The 25,621-nt window shown below is 41.9% G+C and overlaps 1 protein-coding gene across 1 annotated transcript in view; it reads right to left on the bottom strand.

The window, feature by feature from the left end:
• LOC137323576 (low-density lipoprotein receptor-related protein 1-like) overlaps positions 1 to 25,621 on the bottom strand; it is a 1,400,855-nt gene that overhangs the window by 581,805 nt on the left and 793,429 nt on the right. The window contains exon 18 of the mRNA XM_067987196.1: positions 15,061 to 15,177. Coding sequence (XP_067843297.1) covers positions 15,061 to 15,177 — 117 coding nt within the window. The remainder of the gene's footprint in view (positions 1 to 15,060; positions 15,178 to 25,621) is intronic.

The raw sequence follows: 25,621 nt of genomic DNA, 5'->3' as shown, positions 1-25,621 counted from the left end.
GTGCTATGGGATCCCTTATGTCTACCTGAACCTCGCTTTAACATCTCATCTAAATGATGGCAGCTCTGACTATGCAACACTCAGTAAGTACTGCATCAGGATTAAAAATTACCCTCTAGTTGTGGTATATAGTGCCTGGCAGATCTTATGGGATGCCCATCAAACCAATGTATACAGTCTAAAGCAAATAGACTTATTTACAAAAGCAATGAGATACAGCAAGATACATAAAGCACATTGCTTGGAAAACAATAAACAGCAACTTGTATTTCTAAAGCACTTGTAGTAGAACGTTTTGAAGTGCCTTGGACTGTAGACAGAACAATACTTAGCGTGCAGAAGGGGGGGGTGTAAGAAATGGATAGTGTTAGAGTAGGAAGGGTCAAAGAGAAGATTTTTGAGGAGGTTTTTAAAAGCAGGGTAGAAGTGAGAAGGTGGAGGGAATTAGGGTGGATGTTTCAAAGGACAGGAGATAAAGACAGAATAAGATAATATGCTAAAATACTCTTCTGAATTTATTTCTTAGATGACTTGACAATTGACAGGCCTTTTGGATGAAACAGTTTTTCACAGACCTCCACAATGTGATATATGGGTGATGTCATTATTAACCAACCCACAAAGTTCAGACCTTCCATCAGAACTAAAGATATGAGCAAGCGACACCGTGATTTATGTAATGGCAATTATTTCATCTTACACATAGACCTTTGAAGTCACTTGTCACACTCCACTTGAGGTGGAGTATTAATGTTTAGCTATTACTGTCTTCCTACAAACATCTTACTTTAATGGTTCCGTCATCAGAGGTATTGCAAAAGTCTATTCCATAGTCTATCAGTTTGCATACATTAACATTCTTCTTGTTTCTTCAGCCACCAAAAAACACTTTGCTTTTGACTTGATGAATTTTGAACAAAGCCAATGACACAATCAAAAAAAAAGCCTATTAAAGCCAACTATCCTTCATGGATAGGTCTCGTCCATTTACCTATTTACCTGCCCTTGGAGATGTTGCTGGCTGGAGCTTTAAAAATAGATTTATCCTGTCTATCTAAAAATATGACATTAAAATACATAAATATCTTTATTTTGCCATACAAAGGGATAGATTTTGACTGTGTGATAGTGTAAAACGGGTCAATGGAAGTCAATGGAAATAAAAATCTGGAGAGATGTAAAACGGGCTGCCGACTCGCTGTCACTCATTTTACACTATCGCACAAAATCAAAATCTACCCCAAAGCAATGGAAAAGATGTTTCTAAAATCCTTGAACAGAATACAGAATGCAGAATGAAAAGGAGAACTATGTGGCACAGATATTCCTTCCCTCTACATGTAAACTAATTTAAATACAATACTGAATAATAAATAATTCTTGCATGCATATGGCACTTTGTCATGTCACTCAGAAATGTTTCAAAGCGTTTCACACACAATGAATTATTTTCATCTGCAATGACTGTTTTGTAGGCACACTACAGCCATTCTGCATCAATAATGGCCCACAAATAGCAATGTGATGAGTGCCCAGTTAATCTGCTTTATCTGGTGTTGGTAGTGGCAGGAATTTTGACCAGAAGAGTGAGAGATTTCCCTGCACTTCTTCCAAAAGTATCATGGAATATTTAAAGACCACTGGAACAGGCAGACAGGGACTCAGTTTATGATCGAAGGAAAATATATTGATGACTATAAATACCATCTCTACAGATATCTTAGTATTATTATTAGGACAAAGTATTGGATAAAAAAACAAGCACAAAGCTTCCATAATAGCACTATTACAATGAGATTTTGTTGGAAATTGTAGGCCATGATTTTCCCAAATCTGCAGTACAATTTTGCAATTGTTGGCCCAAGCAGCCTCTATGTTCTTGCATAGAGCTGGCACTGACTCAATGGGCCGAATGGCCTCTTTCCGTGCTGTAAACTTTCTATGATTCTAATCTTACCCATCACCTACAATAGGTAATCTAACACCGCTTTTGCTGTGAGCTCGTCACAATTTAATTGCAGTTTGGCAACCCTTGTCTTTTATTTCGTTTTTTTTGTTATAACCTGTTTGAACAATCCTTTTCAGTCAGAGGAAAAACACCAATAACACAGTTGACCAACAAATTGAAATCCATGTATATGTTTCAACAAGTTGTGCAAATATTATTACTTCCTATCATAGCAGTGAGCGCAGCCAGAATAATCGTGCACCACTCACCGGTATCACTGTGCAAATGATGCGAGTACTGTACCACCACTGCCAATGTAAGAGGGATAGTAACCTAAATTGAAACTGCTTTGTGTTAGAAAATTAAATAAACATCAATGAGATATTCTTTCCTAATAAAAGTTTTGCTGATATATGGATTGCTCAATAATATCTAAATAACTTTAAAATAATTGTGCACAAACTATGAATCCTCTGGTTATGACTTCATTGGGGAAGATTTCCTACATGTAACAAAATCCTAAATCTATTTGTAAAAAATATATTTACAATTTTGTTTGAGGAAATCTTGCCCCATGATAGTAATCCATTGTTAATCTCTAAATGGAAATCTAATGGTTTTCATTATAAGAAACAAATAATACTCAACTTAGTGTTTCATCTAATCTACATTTCCGCAACCATCCAAAATCTACCAGGAAATATGAGATATAAAGGATGGAAGATAAAATTGTATTAATAATGAGAGCTTTGATTTTGACTAGACAGACGGTCAAGTGATTAACTGAACTTAAGGCCTACAAAAACACAGACGTTCGGCTCAATATGAAAATAAGGCCGTCATCAGATTAGATGCTAATGATATGCTGTGAGAAATTCACACCAGCTTTCCAAGCATTCACAGTTTGATAAGCAGTTGCAGCCAATAGTTCCATTTGGATATGGGACAGGAAACCAGTTCACATGTATCAATTAGAAGTTGGCAAGATGAGCCTGTTAGCAATCATAATTGGCTGTGCTTTGGATTACTGTGATCCAATTTAGCTTGCAAATGTCCAGCCAATAATAAAATTTATGTAATGTGAATACTTGTCAAAAACCTCCTTGGGATCATCTGATATTGCTACTTCAGACGTATAAGGTGTCTCTATGCATTACCTGTAAAATAAATTCATTGGATAAATCCATCTTTTCTGTCATGGATGCATAGTAGGTTAATAGACTGCTGGCCATATGTTATAATAAGACAATTGGAGAGCAGCAGCTTGGATTGTAAGGTGGATTCTTCATTTTCTTGAATGATTGTTTGTGACAGAGATGTGGAAAAAGTATGAGAATGTATTAAATAAAAATCAGGATTGCTCGGACCTGATCTGACAGTCAGCTGAAAAGATTAATATTGATAATTTGCCAATTGTTAAAAATTTTGCAAGAATATTGACTTGTGTCATTTTGCATGCTTATCGAAAGAGATACAAGTAATATTTTATCAGAAAGATATCCAGCGGACAGTTGGAGACTGTCAATGGGATCAATAATCAGAAAACAAGCAATTAGCTACGCGGGGGTAGAAATTCGTTCTGGGTGGGAGTGCAAAACAGGCAGATTCGCCCCACCCGGTATACGCCTGGCCCGATATTCAGTTCCATTGACATCAAGAAATGAAAAAATCAACTTTGGAAGAAACAGAATCATAGAATAGTTACAGCACAGAAGGAGGCCATTCGGCCCATCGAGCCGGTGCCGGCTCTTTGTAAGAGCAATCCAGTTAGTCCCATTCCCCCGTAGCCCTGCAAATTTTGTCCATTCAAGCATTTATCCAATTCCTTTTTGAAAGCCCCGATTGAATCTGCTTCCACCACCCTTTTAGGCAGGGCATTCCAGATCATAACTACTCGCTGCGTATAAAAGTTTTTTCTCAAGTCGCCTTTGGTTCTTTTGCCAATCACCTTAAATCTGTGTCCTCTAGTTCTCGACTCTTCCGCCAATGGGAACAGTTTCTCTTTATTTACTTTATCTAAACCCTCCATGATTTTGAACACTACTATCAAATCTCCTCTTAATTTCTCTGCTCCAAGGAGAACAACCCCAACTTCTCCAGTCTATCCACGTAACTGAAGTCAGTCATCCCTGGCACCATTTTAGTAAATCTTTTCTGCACCCTCTCTAGGGCCTTCACATCCTTCCTAAATTGCGATGCCCAGAATTGGACACAATACACCACTTGTGGTGGAACCAGTGTTTTATAATGGTTCAACATAACTTCCATGCTTTTGTACTCTATGGGCGCTAAATTGGGCCGTGGAGCGCCCGTTGTTTCGGTGCTACGCGGCCTCTTGAACAGCCAGGATGGCGACTCGGCTGTGCACGCACCTTTCCAGCGTGACGTGCGCCAGACGCCATCTTGGTATAGGAGTTAGTGCATGTGCAAATACGAAATGCCAGAAGCATGTAAAATAAGGAGAAAATGCATGCACTCAGTGTGCAATGCTGATTTAAAGTGATAGATACCATTTTGGACCTTAACGCTCAACTCAACGCACTGACTTAACCATGCACACCTGAACATGTCTTAGAGTGCCTGGAAGGCCCCCCACCACCGCTATTTAAAGGGATCATGCAAGATTTACAGGTTAGTTGCTGGATTATTGCTGCTGGTGGAACAGGAAGTTTTTTTGAAGCTCCCTATATTTACTGAGAGTTCCTACGGTACATTTGAGAGTGGTTTGGCAGGTACTGCCTTACAGTTCGGAAAGTTACAACCGTGGTTGCACAACATTCCTGGCAACCATGGGTGGTCTGCTCGGGCTCCAGCTGGGCATTGAACACGGCTGGGAGCATGCAGAGGCCACGCACAGCACGTCAAGCTGTGAGGAGAGGGAGGGCGAGGAAGCGCAGGGCACTGAGCAGGAGGCCGTATCCAATGAGGGCCTTCCGGGACCAATTCTCTTACCTCAATGTGACCGAGGAGGATTGCATCCGACGCCTGAGGTTCACCAAGGAAGCTGTGACTGAGATCTGTCAACTGGTGCGGCCACAACTGCAGCCTCCGAGCAGGATAAGGACAGCATTGCCTGTTGCTGTGAAGGTCACCGTGGCGATAAATTTCGACGGGTCAGGATCATTTCAGCCCTCTGTTGGCGACATGTGCAACATCTCGTAGTATGCAGTGCACTGCTGCATGAGGGAGGTCACAGATGCACTGTACTAGATGAGGAACAGATTCATCACCTTCCCTCTTGACAAAGACAAGCAGAACGAGCGAGCACGGGGGTTTGCTCGCATTGCTGGCTTCCCCATGGTGCAGCGTGCCATTGACTGCACGCACATTGCCCTATGTGCCCCACATATCAACTCGGCCGTCTTCGTCAACTGAAAGGGCTTCCACTCCCTGAACGTGCCGCTGATGTGCAACCACACACGTCAAATCATGGAGGTCGATGCCCGCTACCCTGGGAGCAGTCACGACGTCTTTGTCATGCGGCAGTCCAACATGCCAGCTATCTTTCACCTGGCTCAGCAAGTCAAAGGCTGGCTACTGGGCGGCAAGGGCTACCCCCTCACACCATGGTTCATAACTCCAGTCAGGAACCCACGCACATGTGCACAGCAGGCCTACAATGAGACCCATGCTGCCACACGCAACATCGTGGAGCACACCATGGACCTCCTCAAACAATGCTTCCGCTGACTGGACCTGTCTGGAGGAGCCCTGCAGTACTCCGCTGAGCGGGTGGGCAGATTCATGGTGGTATGCTGCATGCTGCACAACCTCACCAACATGAGGGACCAGCCTTTGCCACCAATAATCGGAGAAGACCCTGAGCCAGAGGTGGAGGAGGAGGAAGCTGAGGACGAAGAGGCTGAGAAGGAGGAGGAAGAGGCTGAGGAGGAGCCGGAAGAGGAAGTGGAGGAAGACGCAAGGGTGCAACAGGGACCACATGTTTTGTCTGCAAGGGCTCTGAGTGCTCGCCTGATCCGTGCCCGCTATCAATAATATCAACTACATCCCCCAATTCACCAACAGTCCTACACTCCCTACCTTTCCACTCCCATATGACCATCAAATCGCCCTCCATCTGATTGCACATTGGTTTCCCCCTCAGCTCATTGCACAAATAAAAACCACCGCCAAATGCAAATTCAAAGTCACATTTATCAATGAATAAATGAAATCATGGAAACAGAACAGAACTATTCACCCTTGTGCATTCCCTTAGTGCCTTTTGTTGTGTGCCTTTACCTATCCTAGTGCACCTACGAGGTGCTTCCCCAGTGGCTGGAGCATGGGTGTTGGGAGGCTGCCGGCCTTCAGTGGAGGAGCATGCAGATGACCTTGGAGGACGACCTCAAGCAGCTCAGGGCCGGGAGGGCCCGGCTTCAGACTGCACCATCTCAGCATAGGCTGCAGCAGTCTGGCCTGGCTGGCCGATAGGCAACAACAAGGATACTGGCAGAGTGGCAGGGGTGGGAACAGGAATGCTGTGGTCCTGAGAGAGGACAGCATGTCCGACTGCCACGGTGCCACTGCCACTCTCCCGGGGCGATGCCTCATCATTCCTGGTGATCTGCTGGAGAACGGATTGCTGGCGTGCTGAGAAGCCCGGGAAGCCCCGTTCCACAGTGGTCCCCAAAGCCACGATAGCAGCAGTCTGAGCTTCTATTGCAGCAGTCTGAGCAGCAACTGTAGCTTGCAGACCTTTGATGACACGGTTTGTGCTGCAATGGAAGCCGTGACATCGGCCATCAGGCGCTGCATCATGGTGGGTTCCACAGGTGTGCTGATGGAGGTGACTACCCGTTCCATGTGGGAAAGGATGGGCTCCAAGCTCTGCGTTAAAGCCCTGTGCCAAATTGGAGCTGGACTCCTCCATGCCCCTTGTCATTGTGCGCAGGCTTTCTGGCGGGCTTTCCAGTGCCCCAAGCATTTGTTGGTGTACGCCCATCAGCCGCCTTCTGTAGCCTGGCCCGTCGAAGGCCTCATCTGACTCCTCTGCAGCAGAACTAGTGAGCGACCTCGCCCTCCGGCGAGTTGCCACCTGTGGTATCCGTTCCCCCGCCCCGGCTCCTACGCACTTGTGCCCGGTGTTTCACCACGTGCAGATCCCTCTTCTAAACTAGCATCTAAGTGATGCGCAGTTTTAGCCTCTGTGCTGGTGGAAGCGAGTGTCAGATCGAGTGACGGAGTGGCTTCAATGATCCCCCCTCCCCCTCCTCTTCCTCTTCCTCCTCGGACGGTGCTGCCACGTGTTCTTGGCTATCTGCAATGACAAAGGGAAACAGGTTGAGCTGTGGAGCAGGGAGAGGAGCAAGGAAGACGCGTGTGCTGACAGCATCTGTAGCACGTGAGTCAGAAAAGATTATGGGAGGAGGGAGATGTGGGAAACGAGAAGGAGCATTAGATATGCAGAGACCCCCTTCATCGGGACCTCCAGCGCGGCATGTTGTCACGGCTGCAGGGACGACCCGTCCAATGATCTGAAGCACTGTCTCTTCCAGGGGGGTGAGGACGTGTAAGCGTCCCCGCCCATCCACAGGTCTCTTCTGCTGCCGGCTGTTATGTGCCATCTTCTCCTGCAAGACAGAGGACTGTGTGTCAGTGAGTATCCTGCAAGATGTGTAGGTGATGTGCCTGTCATGGTCGAATAGCTGCCAGTGGGTGTGACCTGTGAGTGGTGGTTGTGTGGCCTGCAAGTGTGGTACTATGTATTAAGGGATATGGGCCAAAGGCATGTATATGGAGTTAGATCACAGATCAGCCATGATCTTATCAAATAGCGGAGCAGGCACGAGGGGCTGAATGGCCGACTACTGTTCCTATGTTCCTATTTTCCTATGTGTGGGTGAGATGCAGCATGCCAAGTGCAGCATTGTGTATGGATGGGCAATGTTTGTTGGTGGGTGGGTGACAGGAGGTGTGATGCGTGGAGCAGTGGTGCAGTTGGTTGGATGTGCTACTTGACACTAGTATTCACTCACCTTGACCACTCGTGTCAGATCATTGAACTTCTTTTGGCACTGCACCCACGTGCGTGGTGTCATGCTCCTGGCGTTCACTTCCTGCGCCACAGCCTACCAATGCCAGCGGAGCTATAGTCTGGAGAGTCTCCTGCCATCCTGCAGGTACATGTTGGCCCTCCTTTCATCCACCCGTTCCACCAGGCCTTCAGTGCATCACCTGAGAAGTGTGGGGCCCTCTCTCACGCTGGTCCTGCCATCCTTGCGGCCATCTTTCCCTCTTCCTAGTGGACTGTGCATGTCCCATTTAAAATGTGCACCTGCACCCTTAAGAGGTGCAGGCTGCCGATGACTTGCGCTGAGCACGTCCCATTTCCGATTTCCTCATTCTCTGTGCAGCCTTTCAGCAGCACGGATAGCACTGGCTATGCAGATATCATGGTAAGTAGCAGGCAGCTCGAAATCCACGTGCTGCGTGGGGGCCCTTGGACATGGGGTAATAGCGGATCACACTACCCGCGTCTGAAAATGGGCCCTGTCGAATTTCTTTCCCCCCTTGTCTCTATTTATAAAGCCCACAATCTCATATGCTTTTCTAACCGCTTTCTCAACCTGTCCTGCCACCTTCAAAGATTTGTGCACAGATACTCCCACGTCTCTCTGTTCCTACACTCCCTTTAGAATTGTACCATTTAGTTTATATTGCCTCTCCTCGTTCTTCCTGCCAAAATGTATCACTTCGCACTTCTCTGCATTAAATTTCATCTGCCAATGTCCGCCCATTCCACCAGCCTATGTCCTCTTGAAGTCTATTACTATTTACTACACTTCCAAGTTTTGTGTCATCTGCAAATTTTGAAATTGTGCCCTGTACACCCAAATCCAAGTAATTTATATCAAAAAAAGCAGTGGTCCTAGTACCGACCCTTAGGGAATGCTACTGTATACCTTCCCCCAGTCCAAAAAAACAACTGTTCACCACTACTCTCTGTTTCCTGTCACTTAGCCAATTTCATGCTGCCACTGCCCCTTTTATTCTATGGGATTCAATTTTGCCAACAAGCCTATTATGTGGCACTTTATCAAATGCCTTTTGAAAGTCCAGAAAGACAACATCAACCACATTGCCCTCATCAACCATCTCTGTTACCTCATCAAAAAACTCAATCAAGCTAGTTAAACACATTTTGCCATGCTGGCTTTCCTTTATTAATCCACACTTAGCCAAGTGACTATTAATTTGTCCCAGATTATCGTTTCTAAAAGCTTCCCCACCACTGAGGTTAAACTGATTGGCCTGTAGTTGCCGGGTTCACCCTTACACACTTTCTTTCAAGTAACTAAATTATCTGTGAAAATATTTCAATGTCCTGTTACAGTTTCTCCTGCATTATGTAGAACGATCAATTTGACTACATCAAAATTCAATTGTCAGCTCTCTTCAATTACATAGCTGCGAGACCTGGCCACTTAACAATGTTATTTTTCAAGTAATGTAATGTTCAGCAAGCCACATCTGGAAAAGGGACCAGTTTCACCTACGTAGACTTTGCCACACCCACTGTTCAATTTATCTTTGTCATTTTATCTTTTTGCCTTTTCATTCATCTTTTATGTTATTATATAACTGCATGTACAAGCTATTTTTGATGCCCCTCTTCAATAGTTTCACTCATCAAGAAACCTTTCAGAAAAATCAGGGTAGATCTTTCCTCCATGCAATCTTGTCCTTGCATGCACTGCACACCTGACTGAAATGTAATCTTCAGGGGAAGCGGTGTTCGAGGGTAGGGGATTATTAGACCAGGACATTTAGATGTAATTCAGTCTCCATTTGACATTAATATTGTGAACTTTTTTTTTTATAATACTTTGATTTTATATTATTAAATAGCAAAACATATGACAATTTGGGAAGCAAAGCAGAAGAATTGGTTGGAGTATAAGTGTTTCTTGGACTGCAGGTATGCAGGGGTACAATTTCTATGGGGATTTTCTGACCTTCCGCTGTAATTTTGGCAGAAGGTTGACAGAAAACCCAGAGAAATGTTTGACTTCTTGATTTGCTAAACAGCTAATTTAAATTTGGGGGCAAAATTGGACCTCGTTTTACTGGGTTCTCGGGTGCGAAACGGGGACAAAAAGGTCCAATTTCGAGGGGCTATGCCTGAAATACGTCCAACGCCATATTTGCTCGGGCAATATTCAGATTATCTGGTGGCTGCCTTAATCACGCGTTAGGACCGTTGCGTATGTTATTGAGGGCTCTAACTCTTGTTGAAGGATCCATCTCCAAAATTGATCAGAAAGTGGGCGGACCCTGCTCAGGCAGGCTCTGCTCAGTTTCTCCGGTTCCTTCTGTGGCTTAACTAGCAGTCCTTAAAGGGACTGCTGGAGGCCGCCAACAGAAAGGTAAGATTTTTCTTTTTAAACTTACATTAATATGGAGCCAGGAGGAGCTGGAGTGCCTCTCCTCGCTCGACAGAACCACTGTGGGCTGCTGCCAGTCCATGTTTGCCACCGCACCCCACCCCACCCCCTGTTCACCTCACCTCCCCTCCCAGGACCGACCTGACGCCCACTGCCGGCATCACAGCCAGCGCAAACTGGTCCAACGGAAACCAGCGAACCGCCTCAGGAGGTCCGACAGGCATCTACAGCTTGCTGCAATTATACAGAGGAGGCTAAGAGTGTGCTCACCATTTCAGGACCGAACGCAGGCCTAAACGAATATTTGCATTGGTTACAGTTTTGGAGCAAAATCTGCGATTTATTTACATAAACTTATGTATTGGATTGAGTAAAATATTCCTTTAATTTATGACAGCTCTGCAAGGAAGAAATGCATAAACATTCATGAATGCAGGCGCAGATGTTGTAAACTCAAATCCTATTTGTACTAAGGCCTTGACACAATTATGTTAGGATTACTGGGATTAGAGTTTGTCAGTGGGTTGAGGCAATCAATAATGGATTTAGTTTTCATGTCAATTCCACTGGTTTTGAATGTGTATGTTGTAGAATATACTCTGCATCAACTATTTTAGTTCTAAACGTGAGGAGGAATGAATCAAAGAGGTAAAATGGACTGACAGGTGGCCTAAGAACATAACCAAGTATGAACTGAGAAAGGCACATTCAGTCCATTAACTTGCTCTTTCCACAGAACACGTACAAATTGCTGTACCAAACTTGCTTCATTTCCAGAGAAAAGGTTCTTCAAAATTTCTCCTTGAACTTCAAAGGTAATCAAATCAAACTCGAGAATATCTATCTTAAAGACTGCATTATTCAATCCTGACTGAAAGTTTCTACAGATGACATTTACGTGATCCTAGGAGCACAGATTATTTCTAACTATATTTACCCTGATTGCCTGCAATCCTATTCCTAGGCAGATATTTATTATTTTTAAACCACTAATTGACACAACATTACCTGTTTTTACTTGGACTCTATTCCATATATGCACTATATATATGAAATTCTTAGATTAGAACTATTAGATTAGACAAAAATTGGATCCTTGGCTACATATTATGATGTTAGAATCATAGAAAGGTTACAGCACTGAAGGAGGCCACTCGGCCCATCGACTCCACGTCGGCTCTATGCAAGAGCAATCCAGCTAGTCTCACTCACCCGCCCTATCCCATAGCCCTGCAAATTTTTTCCTTCAAGTACTTATCCGGTTCCCTTTTGAAGGTCATGATTGAATCTGCCTCCACCACCCCCCCAGGCAGTGCATTCCAGATCCTAACCACTCGCTGTGTAAAAAAGTTTTTCCTCATGTCACCTTTGGTTCTTTTGTCAATCACCTTAAATCTATGTCCTCTGGTTCTTGACCCTTCCGCCAATGGGAACAGTTTCTCTCTATCTACTCTGTCTAAACCCTTCATGATTTTGAATACCTCTATCAAATCTCCTCACAACCGTCTCTGTTCCAAGGAGAACACCACCAGCTTCTCCAGTCTATCCACGCAACCAAAGTCCCTCATCCCTGGAATCATTCTAGTAAATCTCTTCTACACCCTCTCTAAGGCCTTCACATCTTTCCTAAAGTGCGGTGCCCAGAACTGGACATAGTACTCCAGTTGCGGCCGAATCAGTGTTTTATAAAGGTTCATCATGACTTCCTTACTTTTGTATATCAAAATCAGTAATGGAATAATCAGATTGACTAACTGCTCCACTTTAAATTTAATTTTAGCCATGGGGAATTTTGTCTTTTACCGAGTTCCAGTTTCAATTTTGATGGGTTAGGTTAGTATAATATGAAATAACTGAAGAATTGTACCCAGATTTATTGGTTCATTCTCCCTTCCTCTTCCGTCTCTCACAACCCCCACAATTACTATGCAGGAGCTTGTAACCCTAATACGGTCTCTTTTCTCTCTCACAATATAGATCCGAGCATCTCACCTAAAGAGTCTGAGAGTAATTCCCTCCGTCTAGCGCTATTCCTTTCATTCATGGGATAGCGCCTGCAGATAATGAAAAAATTAATGTCCCATTAGATACCAAAGATGCAATCAACATGCAGGCTCTGACTTACTGATGGAAATTCCAAGTGTCAATTTATCGCTGACTGTGAAAGACATTCCAAACCTCAACAGAAACTCTATCATCTGAATTGCTTCAGGGCTCAAAATATGTTACAGGGTTTATCTCCATCTGTACTAAGATGGATCCTCTCAGACCTGTCTTGTGTAACCAGGCTACACCATGTATTATTCTCGGTCCTTTCTCTGAAAATGATTTTTTTTTGCTGTTTGGTTTATGTCAACGATGTGACAACTTAACTCACAAGAGAACAATAAATCTCACTGGTGCTTACTATCTCTAAAATAAAATACCATGAGATCTACTTTCAAAGGTCACAGCCAAGGTTTTAAAAAGGCAAAGCATAAATCTAGTTTAGCAAAATAAATTTTGTCCTGTTCTGTTACTCAAATGTTATCTGTGGTCATTTGTACCAAAATAAAGCATTAAAACATAACACTTGGAACAGCACTGAAACAGAATAGTGCTGAAATTGCTTTTTCTGCTTATACAACAAGTGATTATTAGCATTTGAAATTTTTCATTGCTTGCAATATTTCCTGAGTGGTTGGGGCAGTTGAATCTCTTATTTATCTATATGTCAGAAAGAACACAAAAACAAGAATTGTAAAAATGGGTTAATGTAAATGTAGAAACCTATACCATCATTCGAGTAAGGAGGCGAGTTCTTCATTTAAAAACTTTTTCATTGAGGCAAGGTTTGCAATCAAGTCTCTTTGGTAACGATAAACACTATTGTGGAAATACTTGGTAAAGCAGTAAAATGCAAATTAGTTTAATAGTTCCTTAAGTTTCGGATTTTTGTTCCTCATTATTATAAAATACTCTCTCTAGCCTGATGGAACAGTCTACTTAGTTGACATTTATAGGTGAAGTCTGCTGAATAAATTCTCTCTGAAAGATATTACGATTTCTAACAATTTTGTTCAGGACACTGCATTTTGTGTCCTGAAGAATTGTAAGGAAGTTATCTAATAAAAATTAAATTTTATTTTGCAGATAAAATGTCGATTTTCTAACAGAATTCTTATTCGATATTTGTATTGTAATCTGGCTCCAATTAAACTACGCATATGGAGACTAAAAGTTGTTTTTAATCACAGCCAGTTGACTCTAGTATCTAATTGTGAGAGAGGAGGAGTTGAGGGAGAGAGATAAATAGAGAGAACAGAAAACAGAGAACAGGAGAAAGAAATGTGTTGGCACACCAAAAGAATGCAAATAAAACAATCAAAGAGATACAATGCAGGGAGCCCCTGGAACCAGACAGATTTGTAGTAGAGAGCAGACGTCCTTCCTTCTGCAACATTAATTTTAAATACTGTACAGTTTTAGGAAGCACAATTGAAACATGAGTGCTCCCCCCACCCTCCTTCTCCACCGCCCTCCTCGCCCACCCCCGCAAAGGTACAGAATGGGCCAGTGTGAAATCCAGCACCTGGCATTTTTGAGAGCTAAGGAAACATTAATTCAAGATTTATGCAACGCTAAATAAAAAAGTGCAATATATCAAGTAACTGTGTTAGTCAACTGGTAAAACATCAATAAAGAAAAAAATCAAATAAAGGAAAAGCTTCAAGACATATGTATTTTGATGTCGAATCAATATGTTTCTCTGAAACTCACCAATTTAACAAACCAATAAAAGAGTGTATTTTTGTCCATTTTATATATGGATTCGATTCCCAGAACTACCTCACTCACCACATTATCCTCTTTCTTTCCATAAGATATTGGTTAAATGTACAATATATACATCCCTTGCAGTGATTAGGGTTAGTAACGAAGTGTTGTAAAAGCCCAGGACCCGCCTAAGACTTGGCGATACTGCTTCCAAGACCACAGAACCTCTGCAGATACTTTTTATTACCAATATATGCGTTCTCAAAAAATTGGTATTTCATCAATGTTGCATGGCCATAGGCTCTCCATTTTTCTGTTTTTCCATGATTACTGAGAATTATTTCTTCCTACATTCCATGAAATTGTTTTTTTTATTTCTTAATGAAAAAATTCAATTTCTTTATGAATTTTTACTCTCTGCATTTCTCATGACTTCCTGCTGTTTTAACAGTCTTTACTACTTTTCTTTATTAGCCATGATAATGCCTACAAGCCTTGATGAAATAAATTGAACTACTGTAGCAATTATAATGATTTCAGCACTAATTTTAACCATCTTTTTTATCATGCTCTTCACACTTCAGTGAAGCACTTACAAAATTTAACTCAGGTTAGTTTTAATCTTGCAGAAACTGTACATTTCTTACTTCAGGCAAGACAGAAGTGAGAGCTATCAGCATCAGAAATTAGCAGTCATGCAGTATACTGTACTAGCTACCTTTCAATACTATGTTTCTCCTCATAACCCATCTGGTCATAAGAGCGGGAACCTCATAACCTAATGCCATTAGATGTGGTTTCTTGGATTAGATTTAGCCGCAACAGTAAAATAAACTTGACATTCCCACTACATCCAGGAACTGACAGCTCATAATTCATAAAGCAATATTCTTGATACACTGTATATTATAAACAACTAGCTACAATACTGCCACAGTTAACTAGTAGATTTTGCAAGGAGCCACTAACCACATGATGCGGTCTCATCAGATCGATCTCCACAATCATCTTCTAAGTCACACACCCATGACATTGGGATACAACGTCCACTGGTACAGGAAAACTGACTGGGTTGACAAGTCTTCCCTGCAATGAAACAACAGCACCATGAATCAGAACATAACAGTTATCATGAATTAAAATAGTTTTTGTAGAATTGACTTATATTTACAAAAGAGGCACCAGTCGCCTGGGAGGAATTTCTATTCAGACAGGGTCTAGGTAGTTTAATTTAACAAAAATGAAGATTTATTTTTTAACTGAAAGATGCGAAGAGTTATCTATGAAATGAGATCTGATAGTTTTAAAATATTCCGAAGTACAAGCAATTCCACAGACCAACCTTGAAATTGGGTCTTTGTGCAGAATGGAAATCCAGTTCCTTATTACTCAACTGAGTACGATTGCATCACATTTTAGTTATGTAACACACACATTTCTTTTAAGTATCATGTACCATTAGCATAGCTATTTCCATATAATGTTATTTTTTCTCCTATTTGTTTGTAAATATTAATACAAAGCTACATTTCCACTTATTACTCTTAGGCATTCTCATACCTCATCGGTCATATTATGTGAAGTGAAATGACTATTAAATATTAAAAGAATCATAGCGCAAGACACCATTTGGCCCATTGTCTGTGCTGCCCCTGTGAAAGTGTTATCCACATTTTCCTCATGACTTTTAAAATTTTTCTTTTTCAATTATTTATCCACTTCCCTTTTAAAAACTATTATGCATGCTAGTCCTATCACTGTTTCTGACTCCTTTTAAAGTTTTACCATTTAGTGTATATGTCCTCTCCTTATTCTCCCTCCCAAAATATATCAAGATGTAATATTCAAACATTTCAGCTTCAATACAGACACGTGGATCATCTGTATTAAACTTGCACAAAACTACGTGATAAACAATTAGAATTCCTTTGAATCAAGTTAATTAACTTGATGTGTGCTGCATTTCCTTGGCAGATCATGTACTAGTGAGATTTAAAATGGGGCAAACCATTCAGACGCAAGACGTAGATCTCAAAAATGAGAATCCAAGTACATGTTACCAGAGTATAGTTCACAAAGAGCTACTGATGTTGCTTGACTGCAGTGCACAACCATCTCAAACTCACCAGGGAGGTTGTGACTGAGATTAGGCTATCTAGTCCATGAAAGAAAGCACAAACTTGCATTTATATAGAGGCTTTCGTGACCTCAGGACGCCCCAAAGCGCTTTACAGCCAATGGAGTACTTTTTGAAGTGTAGTCACTGTTGTAATATAGGAAACACGGCAGCCAATTTGCACACAGCAAGGTTCCACAAACAGCAATGAGATAATGACCAATCTGTTTTAGTGATGGGGGTGGTTGAGGGATAAATATTGGCCAGGACACCGGGGAGAACTCTCCTGCTCTTCCTCAAATAGTACCATGGGATCTTTTACATCCAATTGAGAGGGTAGATGGGACCTTGGTTTAACGGCACCCTCCGACAGTACAGCACTCCCTCGGAACTGCAACAAGTCAGTCTAGGTTATGTGCTCAGTCTCTGTCCTTGAAAACCTACAAGGACAGTTAATCATCTGCTATTCAATACCACTGATGGTGAAGGCCATTTATTCCCTCTACTTTTACGCCGTAAGGAGCTTATCAAATATTCTCAGTTACATCTCAGGAGTGAGCCACCATGTTTGCCTATTCAAATCTAAGAACCATAGACATCTGAAATTGGGCATGTGATACTTTCTTCTCTGCACCTTAAATGAATTCCAGACTGTAAGGTATATTAAAAATAAACTAACTTTATTAAGATTTTCATTGTTTATGTTATACTATTTGAATTTCTCTGGAATTCCGTCCCTAAACCCTTCTACCTCCCTCTCATCCTTTAAGATCCTCCTTAAAATCAACCTCTTCAACCAAGTTGATGTAAGGGCTGGCTAAATGCTCATGCAACTCCTTGCATTCTATTGATGTGGCATATCTCATGATGCTTACTTATCTGTATGAGCTTAGAACAGTGGAGGATATCTATGAGGCCTTGGAATCCCTGATGAAGCAAGTTGAAGCCACCTTTGAATACATCTTGGAGTTTGAACTAAAAGCCTTTACAGCAGCAGTAGTAGTAGCATTCACAAAAGATATTCCTAATGTGTGCATGACCTTCATATAACCATGTGAAATAGACCCAATAAGATCCTCCAAAAGTCAGGAGAAACATTCTGCACACTGAATCTCTACACTGCACCAGCTTACCTTCATCAATCCCGAACATTGCTACCCTTCATTACCAGTGAATGGTTCATCACCCTTCACCCTGTATTTCCTCCTCGAAATTTGCTATGATCTTCTACCATCGTGTGTGTTCCTATGCTAGTGCCTGCATCAAGTAAAGATGGTGACAATTGTGGTTCAGGTGTCTGGTCCTATTCAGGTCTGCCTTGTCGAGCAGTAAATGTTCTTTGCTCAGCGAAGAGGACAGATGGTACATTATGAGCACATAAGCACAGTTAACTTTTTGTTTCTGTAGTGTTTTTAGAAGCACTATTATTGCTTTAAAACAATAAGCATGAATGGACATGTTGATATATTTTATTATTTTCATAATATATTATATGATTAATATGGTATATACCAATAGTTCTGCATGCCTCCTCCAACTTCTGCAGTGCTAGTACTTTCCGAGTCTCCCCCACCGAAATAAATCAACCATTGCATGCTATTATGTATTGAGTTCTTCGCAGTGAGCTGCCCGTATCTTAACTCGGATCAAGTCCCGTTCACCAATCGCCCCTATGCTCGCTGACCTACCTTAGCTCCCGGTCCAGCAACACCCCGCCTTTAAAATTTTCATCCTCGATTTCAAATCCCTCCATGGCCTCGCCCCTCCCTATCTCTGTAACCTCCTCCAGCCCTACAACCCTCCAAAATCTCTGCGCTCCTCCAATTTTGGCCTCTTGCGCATACCTGATTTTCTTTGCTCCACCATTGGCAGCTGTGCCTTCAGCTGCCTAGGCCCTAAGCTCTGGAATTCCCTCCCTAAACCTCTCTACCTCTCTCTCCTCCTTTAAGATGATCCTTAAATCCTACCTCTTTGACCAAGCTTTTGGTTGCCTATCGTAATATCTCATGTGGCTCGGTGTCAAATTTTGTTTGATAAAATCGCTCCTGTGAAGTGCCTTGGGATGTTTTGCCATGTTAAAGGCGCTATATAAATGCAAGTTGCTGTGGTTGTTGAGTTTGTTGATTGTTCATTACTTGTTGCGCCATGTGCCCTCTGATTATGTGGCAGATTTGCCCTTAAAAATAAAAGCAGTGGGGATTGTAACGTAGTGACACAGCCAACGCAAATAGAATGCAATAGATTTTCTTTCCCATCATAGCATGAGTAATGTGTTTTCACTTCTACTACTTGATTTGCAAATCCTTACGAACATTTTTTCTGTAGTCCCTAATGTATTGTACAAGTATTGCTATCTCCTGATAGGTGAATCGCACAGAGCTAGCAATATCAAAGATAAACTGGCCAGATTTGCCATTCGGCCCATCATGTCTGTGCCAGCCAAAAATGAGCCACCCAGCCTAATCCCACTTCCCAGCATTTGATCTGTAGCCTTGTAGGTCACAGCACTTCAGGTGCACATCCAGGTACTTTTTAAATGAGTTGAGGGTTTCTGCCTCTACCACCCTTTCAGGCAGTGAGTTCCAGACCCCCACCACCATCTGTGTGAAAAAAAATTTTCTCAGCTCTGCTCTAATCCTTCTACCAATCACTTTAAATCTATGCCCCCTGGTCACTGACCCTTCTGCAAAGGGAAATAGGTCCTTCCTATCCACTCTATCTCGGCCCCTCATAATTTTGTACACCTCAATTAAATCACCCCTCAGTCTTCTCTGTTCCAAAGAGAACCCCAACCTGTCCAATCTTTCCTCATAGCTAAAATTCTCCAGTCCTGGCAACATCCTCGTAAATCTCCTCTGTACCCTCTCTAGTGCAATTACATCCTTCCTGTAATATGGTGACCAGAACTGTACACAGTACTCAAGCTGTGGCCTAACCAGTGTTTTATACAGTTTCAACATAACCTCCCTGCTCTTATATTCCATGCCTCGGCTAATAAAGGAAAGTATGCCGTATGCCTTCTTAACCACCTGTCCTGCTACCTTCAGGGATCTGTGGACATGCACTCCAAGGTCCCTTTGTTCCTCTACACCTCTCAGTATCCTCCCATTTATTGTGTATTCCCTTGCCTTGTTTGCCCTCCCCAAATGCATTGCCTCACACTTCTCCGGATTGAATTCCATTTTCCACTTTTCTCCCCCCCTGACCAGTCCATTGATATCTTCCTGCAGTCTACAGCTTTCCTCCTCATTATCAACCACACGGCCAAATTTTGTATCATCTGCAAACTTCTTAATCATGCCCCCTACATTTAAGTCCAAATCATTAATATATATCACAAAAAGCAAGGGACCTAGTACTGATCCCTGCGGAACCCCACTAGAAACAGCCTTCCAGTCACAAAAACACCCGTTGACCATTACCCTTTGCTTCCTGCCACTGAGCCAATTTTGGATACAACTTGCCACTCTCCGTTCAATCCCATGGGCTTGTATTTTTTGACCAGTCTGCCATGTGGGACCTTGTCAAAAGCCTTGTTAAAATCCATGTAGACTACATCAAATGCACAACCCTCATCGACCCTCCTTGTCACCTCCTCAAAAAATTCAATCAAGTTAGTCAGACACGACCTTCCTTTTACAAATCCATGCTGACTGTCCTTGATTACTCCATGCCTTTCTAAGTGACGGTTTATCCTGTCCCTCAGAATTGATTCCAATAATTTGCCCACCACCAAGGTTAGACGAACTGGCCTGTAATTACTCGGTCTATCCCTCGCTCCCTTTTTAAACAATGGTACAACGTTAGCAGTCCTCCAATCCTCCGGCACCATGCCTGTATCCAATGAGGAATGGAAAATGATGGTCAGAGCCTCAGCTATTTCCTCCCTTGCTTCTTTGAACAGCCTGGGATACATTTCATCTGGCCCTGGTGATTTATCTACTTTCAAAGATGCTAATCCCCTTAATACTTCCTCTCTCACTATGTTTATCCCATCCAATATTTCACACTCCTCCTTAACTTCAATGTCTGCATCATTCCTCTCTTTTGTGAAGACAGATGCAAAGTATTCATTAAGAACCATACCAACATCTTCCGCCACCACACGTGGGTTACCTTTTTAGTCTCAAATAGGCCCTACTCTTTCCTTAGTTATCCTCTTGCTTTTAATGTATTTATAAAACATCTTTGAGTTTTCCTTGATTTTACTTGCCAATATTTTTTCATGCCCTCTCTTTGTTTTCCTAATTTCCTTTTTAATTTCACCCCTGCACTTTTCATACTCCTCTAGGCTTTCTGTAGTATTGAGTTCTCGGCATCTGACATAAGCTTTCCTTTCTGCCTTATCTTACCCTGTATGCTCCTTGACATCCAGGGAGCTCTACATTTGGCCGTCCCATCCTTTTTCTTTGTGGGAACATGTTTACTCTGAACCACTTGAATCTTCCCCTTGAATGCTTCCACTGCTCTGACATTGCCTGTTTCTAATCCACTTTTGCTAAATCACTTCTTAGCTGAGTAAAATTGGCCTTTCCCCAATTGAGAACTTTAACTCCTGTTCTATCTTCGTCCTTTTCCATGACTATGCTAAAACTAACTGAATTATAATCACTAGTACCAAAATGCTCTCCCAATGATACTCCTTCCACCTGCCCAGCTTCATTCCCTAAAACTAAATCCAGCAGTGCCACGAGTTTGACTAAGTACAGCTGGGTTTTTTTTCAAATGTCTTTATCAACTGCCTCTTTCTTTTAATGTTCACACGTATCCTGTGCTTCTACTTGGCAGTAATATTCAACTCTTACCTTTCTGGACTTTCAGTCATGCAACTTCTACCAGGTCTTTTGCAAAGTCCTCCAAATTATGAACACATGGTTCACTGTGTGCCAATTTATCATGCAAGCTACCTTCTTCTGGTGCACATTTGGTGGTATCTTACCCAACCAAAAGTCTATTTGTAATATTCTATTACAGAGATTGCACTGAAAAGCAAGTGATTCTCAACTTTCTCCACAAACTTCCTAACAAACTTTGACATTTATTGCAGTATCATGGTTCTTTAGTTGCTTAATAAGATTAAAGGGTAATTATTAAATGAGCATCATGATTAACCATCAATTTTCAAAGAACGCAGATGAAATTGCACTCTCGAGAATCACACTTTACAAAATTGGGTAATATCCCCCAATTTTAGTATTCCTGGTATCACCCATCATCAACAGAACTGCTCTGCTAATTATGTAAATATAATGGAATCTGAAGACTTTTCTCTTAATCCTAGGGAAATTATTTCTGATATTACTTGTGATATAATACCTACAATAATTAAATCAATGTAAATGTTTTAACATTAATATTCACTGAGTAAACTAAAGATTGAATCTGGGGACTCATCATTTTTTTTTAAAAAGCAAAGATAAACAGAATATGAATATCACAATTAATCATGATGCATTTTTGTGCATAGTTTAAATTTTCTTTGTGTTGGTTGCTGACAGCTTCCAGTTGGATTACTCCAGCTAATTTTATGACAATATACCATCCACACAAATCAGAGTTCGATGATGTAGATAGGACCCCCCTAAGCCTTTTTAATTGATTACTGAGCAGACACTCCGCTCAGTAAATCCTGGCGGGACAGCAGAAGAGACCCAAAAAGGTAAGCGCTAAAATTATTTTTGTGAGGCCAGAAGGAGCAAGACTGCTGCTCCGCCGGAGGATCTGCATGGATAACGTGGGCTGCCACCATCCAAGGCTCCTCTTTCCCCTGCCACAATCACAACCACCGCCGCCCCCAAGCTACCCTTTCTTGGCCGGGTCAGTTTCTGGGCTGCCCAATATTTGCTGCACTGCACCAAGCATAAGACCATAAGAGATAGGAGCAGGAGTAGGCCATTCAGCCCCTCGAGCCTGCTCCGCCATTCAATGTGATCATGGCTGATCTGATTTTTACCTCAACTCCACTTTCCAGCCTTTTCCCCATATCCTTTCACTCCCTTGCTGATCAAAAATGTTTTCCATCGCAGCCTTAAATGTTTTCCATCGCAGCCTTGAATGTATTCAATGACTCAGCCTCCACAGCTTTTTGGGGTCAAGATTCATGACCCTCTGGGAGAAGAAATTCCTCCTCATTTCCATCTTAAACGGGCGACCCATTATTCTGAGACTATGCCCCCCAGTTTTAGATTCCCCCATGAGGGGTAACATCCTCTCAGCATCTACCCTATCGAGTCCCCTCAGAATCTTGATTGTTTCAATAAGGTCTCCTCTCATTTTTCTAAACTCCAATGAGTATAGACTCAACCTGTTCAATCTTTCCTCATAAGACAACCCTTCCATACCTGGAATCAACCTAGTGAACCTTCTCTGAACTGCCTCCAATGCAAGTATGTCCTTCCTTAAATAAGGGCACCAAAACTGTACGCAGTACTCCAGGTGTGATCTCACCAGCACCCTGTACAGTTGTAGCATGACTTCCCTGCTTTTATACTCCACCCCCTAGGAATAAAGGCCAATAATCCATATGCCTTCCGGATTACCTGCTGCACCTGTATGTTGACTTTTTGTGTTTCATGTATGAGGACACCCAGATCCCTCTGTACCGCAGCATTTTGTAGTATTTCTTCATTCAAATAATATTTTGCTTTTTTATTTTTTCTCCCAAAGTGGATGACTTCACATTTTCCCACATTATATTCCATCTGCCAAATTTTTGCCCATTCCCTTAACCTGTCAATAGCCCTTTGCAGATACTTTGTGTCCTCATAGCAACTTGTTTTTCCACCTATCTTTGCATCATCAGCAGCAAATTTGGCCACTCTGTTCCTTCATCCAAGTCACTGATATATATTGTAAATAGTTGAGGCCCCAGCACTGAGCCCTGCAGCACCCCACTGGTTACAGATTGCCATTTTGAAAATTACCCTTTTATCCCGACTCTTTGTTTTCTGTTAGTTAGCCAATCCTCTATCCATGCCAGAAAATTACCCCCAACACTATGAGCTCTTATCTTGTGCAGTAATCTTTTATGTGGCACCTTATCGAATGCCTTTTGGAAATCCAAATATACTGCATCCGTTGGTTCCCCTTTATCCACCCTGCACCTTACTTCCTCAAAGAACTCTAATAAATTTGTCAGACATGATTTCCCCTTCATAAAACCATGTTGACTCTCCTTGATTGTATTATGAGTCTCCAAATGTCCTGCTACTACTTCCTTAATAATGGATTCTAGCATTTTCTCAATGATAGATGTTAGGCTAACTGGTCTATAGTTACCAGCTTTCTGTCTCACTCCCTTCTTGAATAGGGGTGTTACGTTTGCGGTTTTCCAATCCGCTGGGACCTTTCCAGAATCTAGTGAATTCTGGAAGATTACAACCAATGCATCCACTATCTCTGTAGCCACTTCCTTTAAGACCCTCGGATGCAAGCCATCAGATCCAGGGGACCTGTCAGCCTTTAGACCCATTAGTTTATCTAGTACTTTTTCTCTAATGATAGTGATTGTTTTTAGTTCGTCCTCCCCTTTGCCCCTTGATTTTCTACTATTATTGGTATATTATTAGTGTCTTCTACTGTGAAGACAGATACAAAATATCTGTTCAATTCCTCTGCCATTTCCTTGTTTTCCGTTATGATTTCCCCAGTCTCATCCTCTAAGGGACCAATGTTTACTTTAGCTACCCTCTTCCTTTTTATATACTTGTAGAAGCTTTTACTGTCAGTTTTTATATTTCTTGCGAGTTTACTCTCATAATTTATTTTCTCCTTCTTTATTATTCTTTTAGTCATCCTTTGCTGGTTTTTAAAGTTTTCCCAATCTTCCGGCTTACCAGTAATCTTTGCCATGTTGTATGCTTTTTCTTTCAACCTGATACCATCCTTTACTTCCTTAGTCAGCCAAATTTTAGTTGGACAAAAGATACGTTTTCAGGGAGATTTACAGTTGACTCTTAATATGTAAGTCGGTAGCACAAATGTATTATTTAATGTCAATGGCCTTTACAGGTGAAACATATTTAAATCAATGTTCTAAAATTATAAAGTAATTATAAATTCGGGTGATAAGAGGTCTTGATATGCAAAACAGGGGACTAACCCATTAAAAACTAAATTTTCCTCTTGCCAACGATGTAGAAATTTTGATAGAAATTCTAAAATAAATTCCCAAATTGTGGAAGCTATGATGAAGAATTATTTTCTATTTCTGACATAATGGTTAACCTGCCAGTGTTTAATTTCAGGAAAAAAATCTATTGCAAGCTGAAAGCAAGGTACTTAGTGAGCCTCATTACTCAGAAATAGCTCCCTGACCTTTCTAAATCGGTTCAGGAGTATTTCTGCTACCAGTGAACAGTGGAACACAATGGGGGTAAAAGCCAGACTGCTTATCCGCTGTTATTTTCAGGTGCTGTGCTTTTTTGTCTTAAAAGCACAATTTTTGTAACGCCTGATAAGTTTTAATAATACAAGATGCTGGTGATTTACAGAAGAATGTGCTACATAACTCATCCCAATATTTCCGAGATTGCAAAATGTACAGTGCTGAAAAACATATTCCACACATTACTGTAAACATCCATTTTTATAACTTTTGCAATGGAAAACTGTCTTCAGTGAAGAGTAGGAATGCAATCGCAATTCCATTCATATTTAAGATCGTGATGGTGATTACAGTACATTAATCCAAACTGAGAATGTTTCATTCGCAAGAACTTTAAATGTGCTTAATCTCTATATGGAAAAACAAGGAATTTTGGATATCATTTACATAAATTTTAAATGAGAATAACTTGCCATCTTACTTTATTCACAATTAGTCTATTTTTTAAAAAACAAGGGGGTAGTGGGAGGGGGGAAAATCAGAGACATCAGAGGTGATCTTCAAATTCCACCCAAAACGGTTGGCACCGGTGTGAAGCCCAAACCATTTTGAGACCCGGACCTCATTAAAATGCTGCCGGTGAGCTTGGGCACCCTGCTGCAGCTCGCCAGTTGTGGGAGGGTGGGAAATAGGGTGGCTCCCACACTGAACAATCTACCAGGTCGGGTCTGGAGGAGGGGGGAGCAATATCGGGGGCTTGAATGGGCTGGCAGCGGGCTGGAGTTTTTTTGGCGAGCACTCTTGCTCCTCCTGGGCCCATCAAAGAGAAAAATTAAAAGGTCCCTAGGCCTTTAAGGACCGCTGGTTAGGCCACTCAATGCCTGGCATAAATGGGTGGAGAGTGCATGATGCGTTGCTGCAGGAGTTCCTCAGGGCAGTGTCCTAGGCCGAACCATCTTTAGCTGCTTCATCAATGACCTTCCCTCCATCATAAGGTTAGAAATGGGGATGTTCGCTGATGATTGCACAGTGTTCCGTTCCATTCGCAACCCCTCATATAATGAAGCAGTCCGAGCCCGCATGCAGCA

Source organism: Heptranchias perlo, chromosome 7 (genome assembly GCF_035084215.1).
Source record: "Heptranchias perlo isolate sHepPer1 chromosome 7, sHepPer1.hap1, whole genome shotgun sequence".
NCBI classification, from domain to species: domain Eukaryota; kingdom Metazoa; phylum Chordata; class Chondrichthyes; order Hexanchiformes; family Hexanchidae; genus Heptranchias; species Heptranchias perlo.
This window is presented reverse-complemented; position numbering and strand designations above follow the sequence as displayed.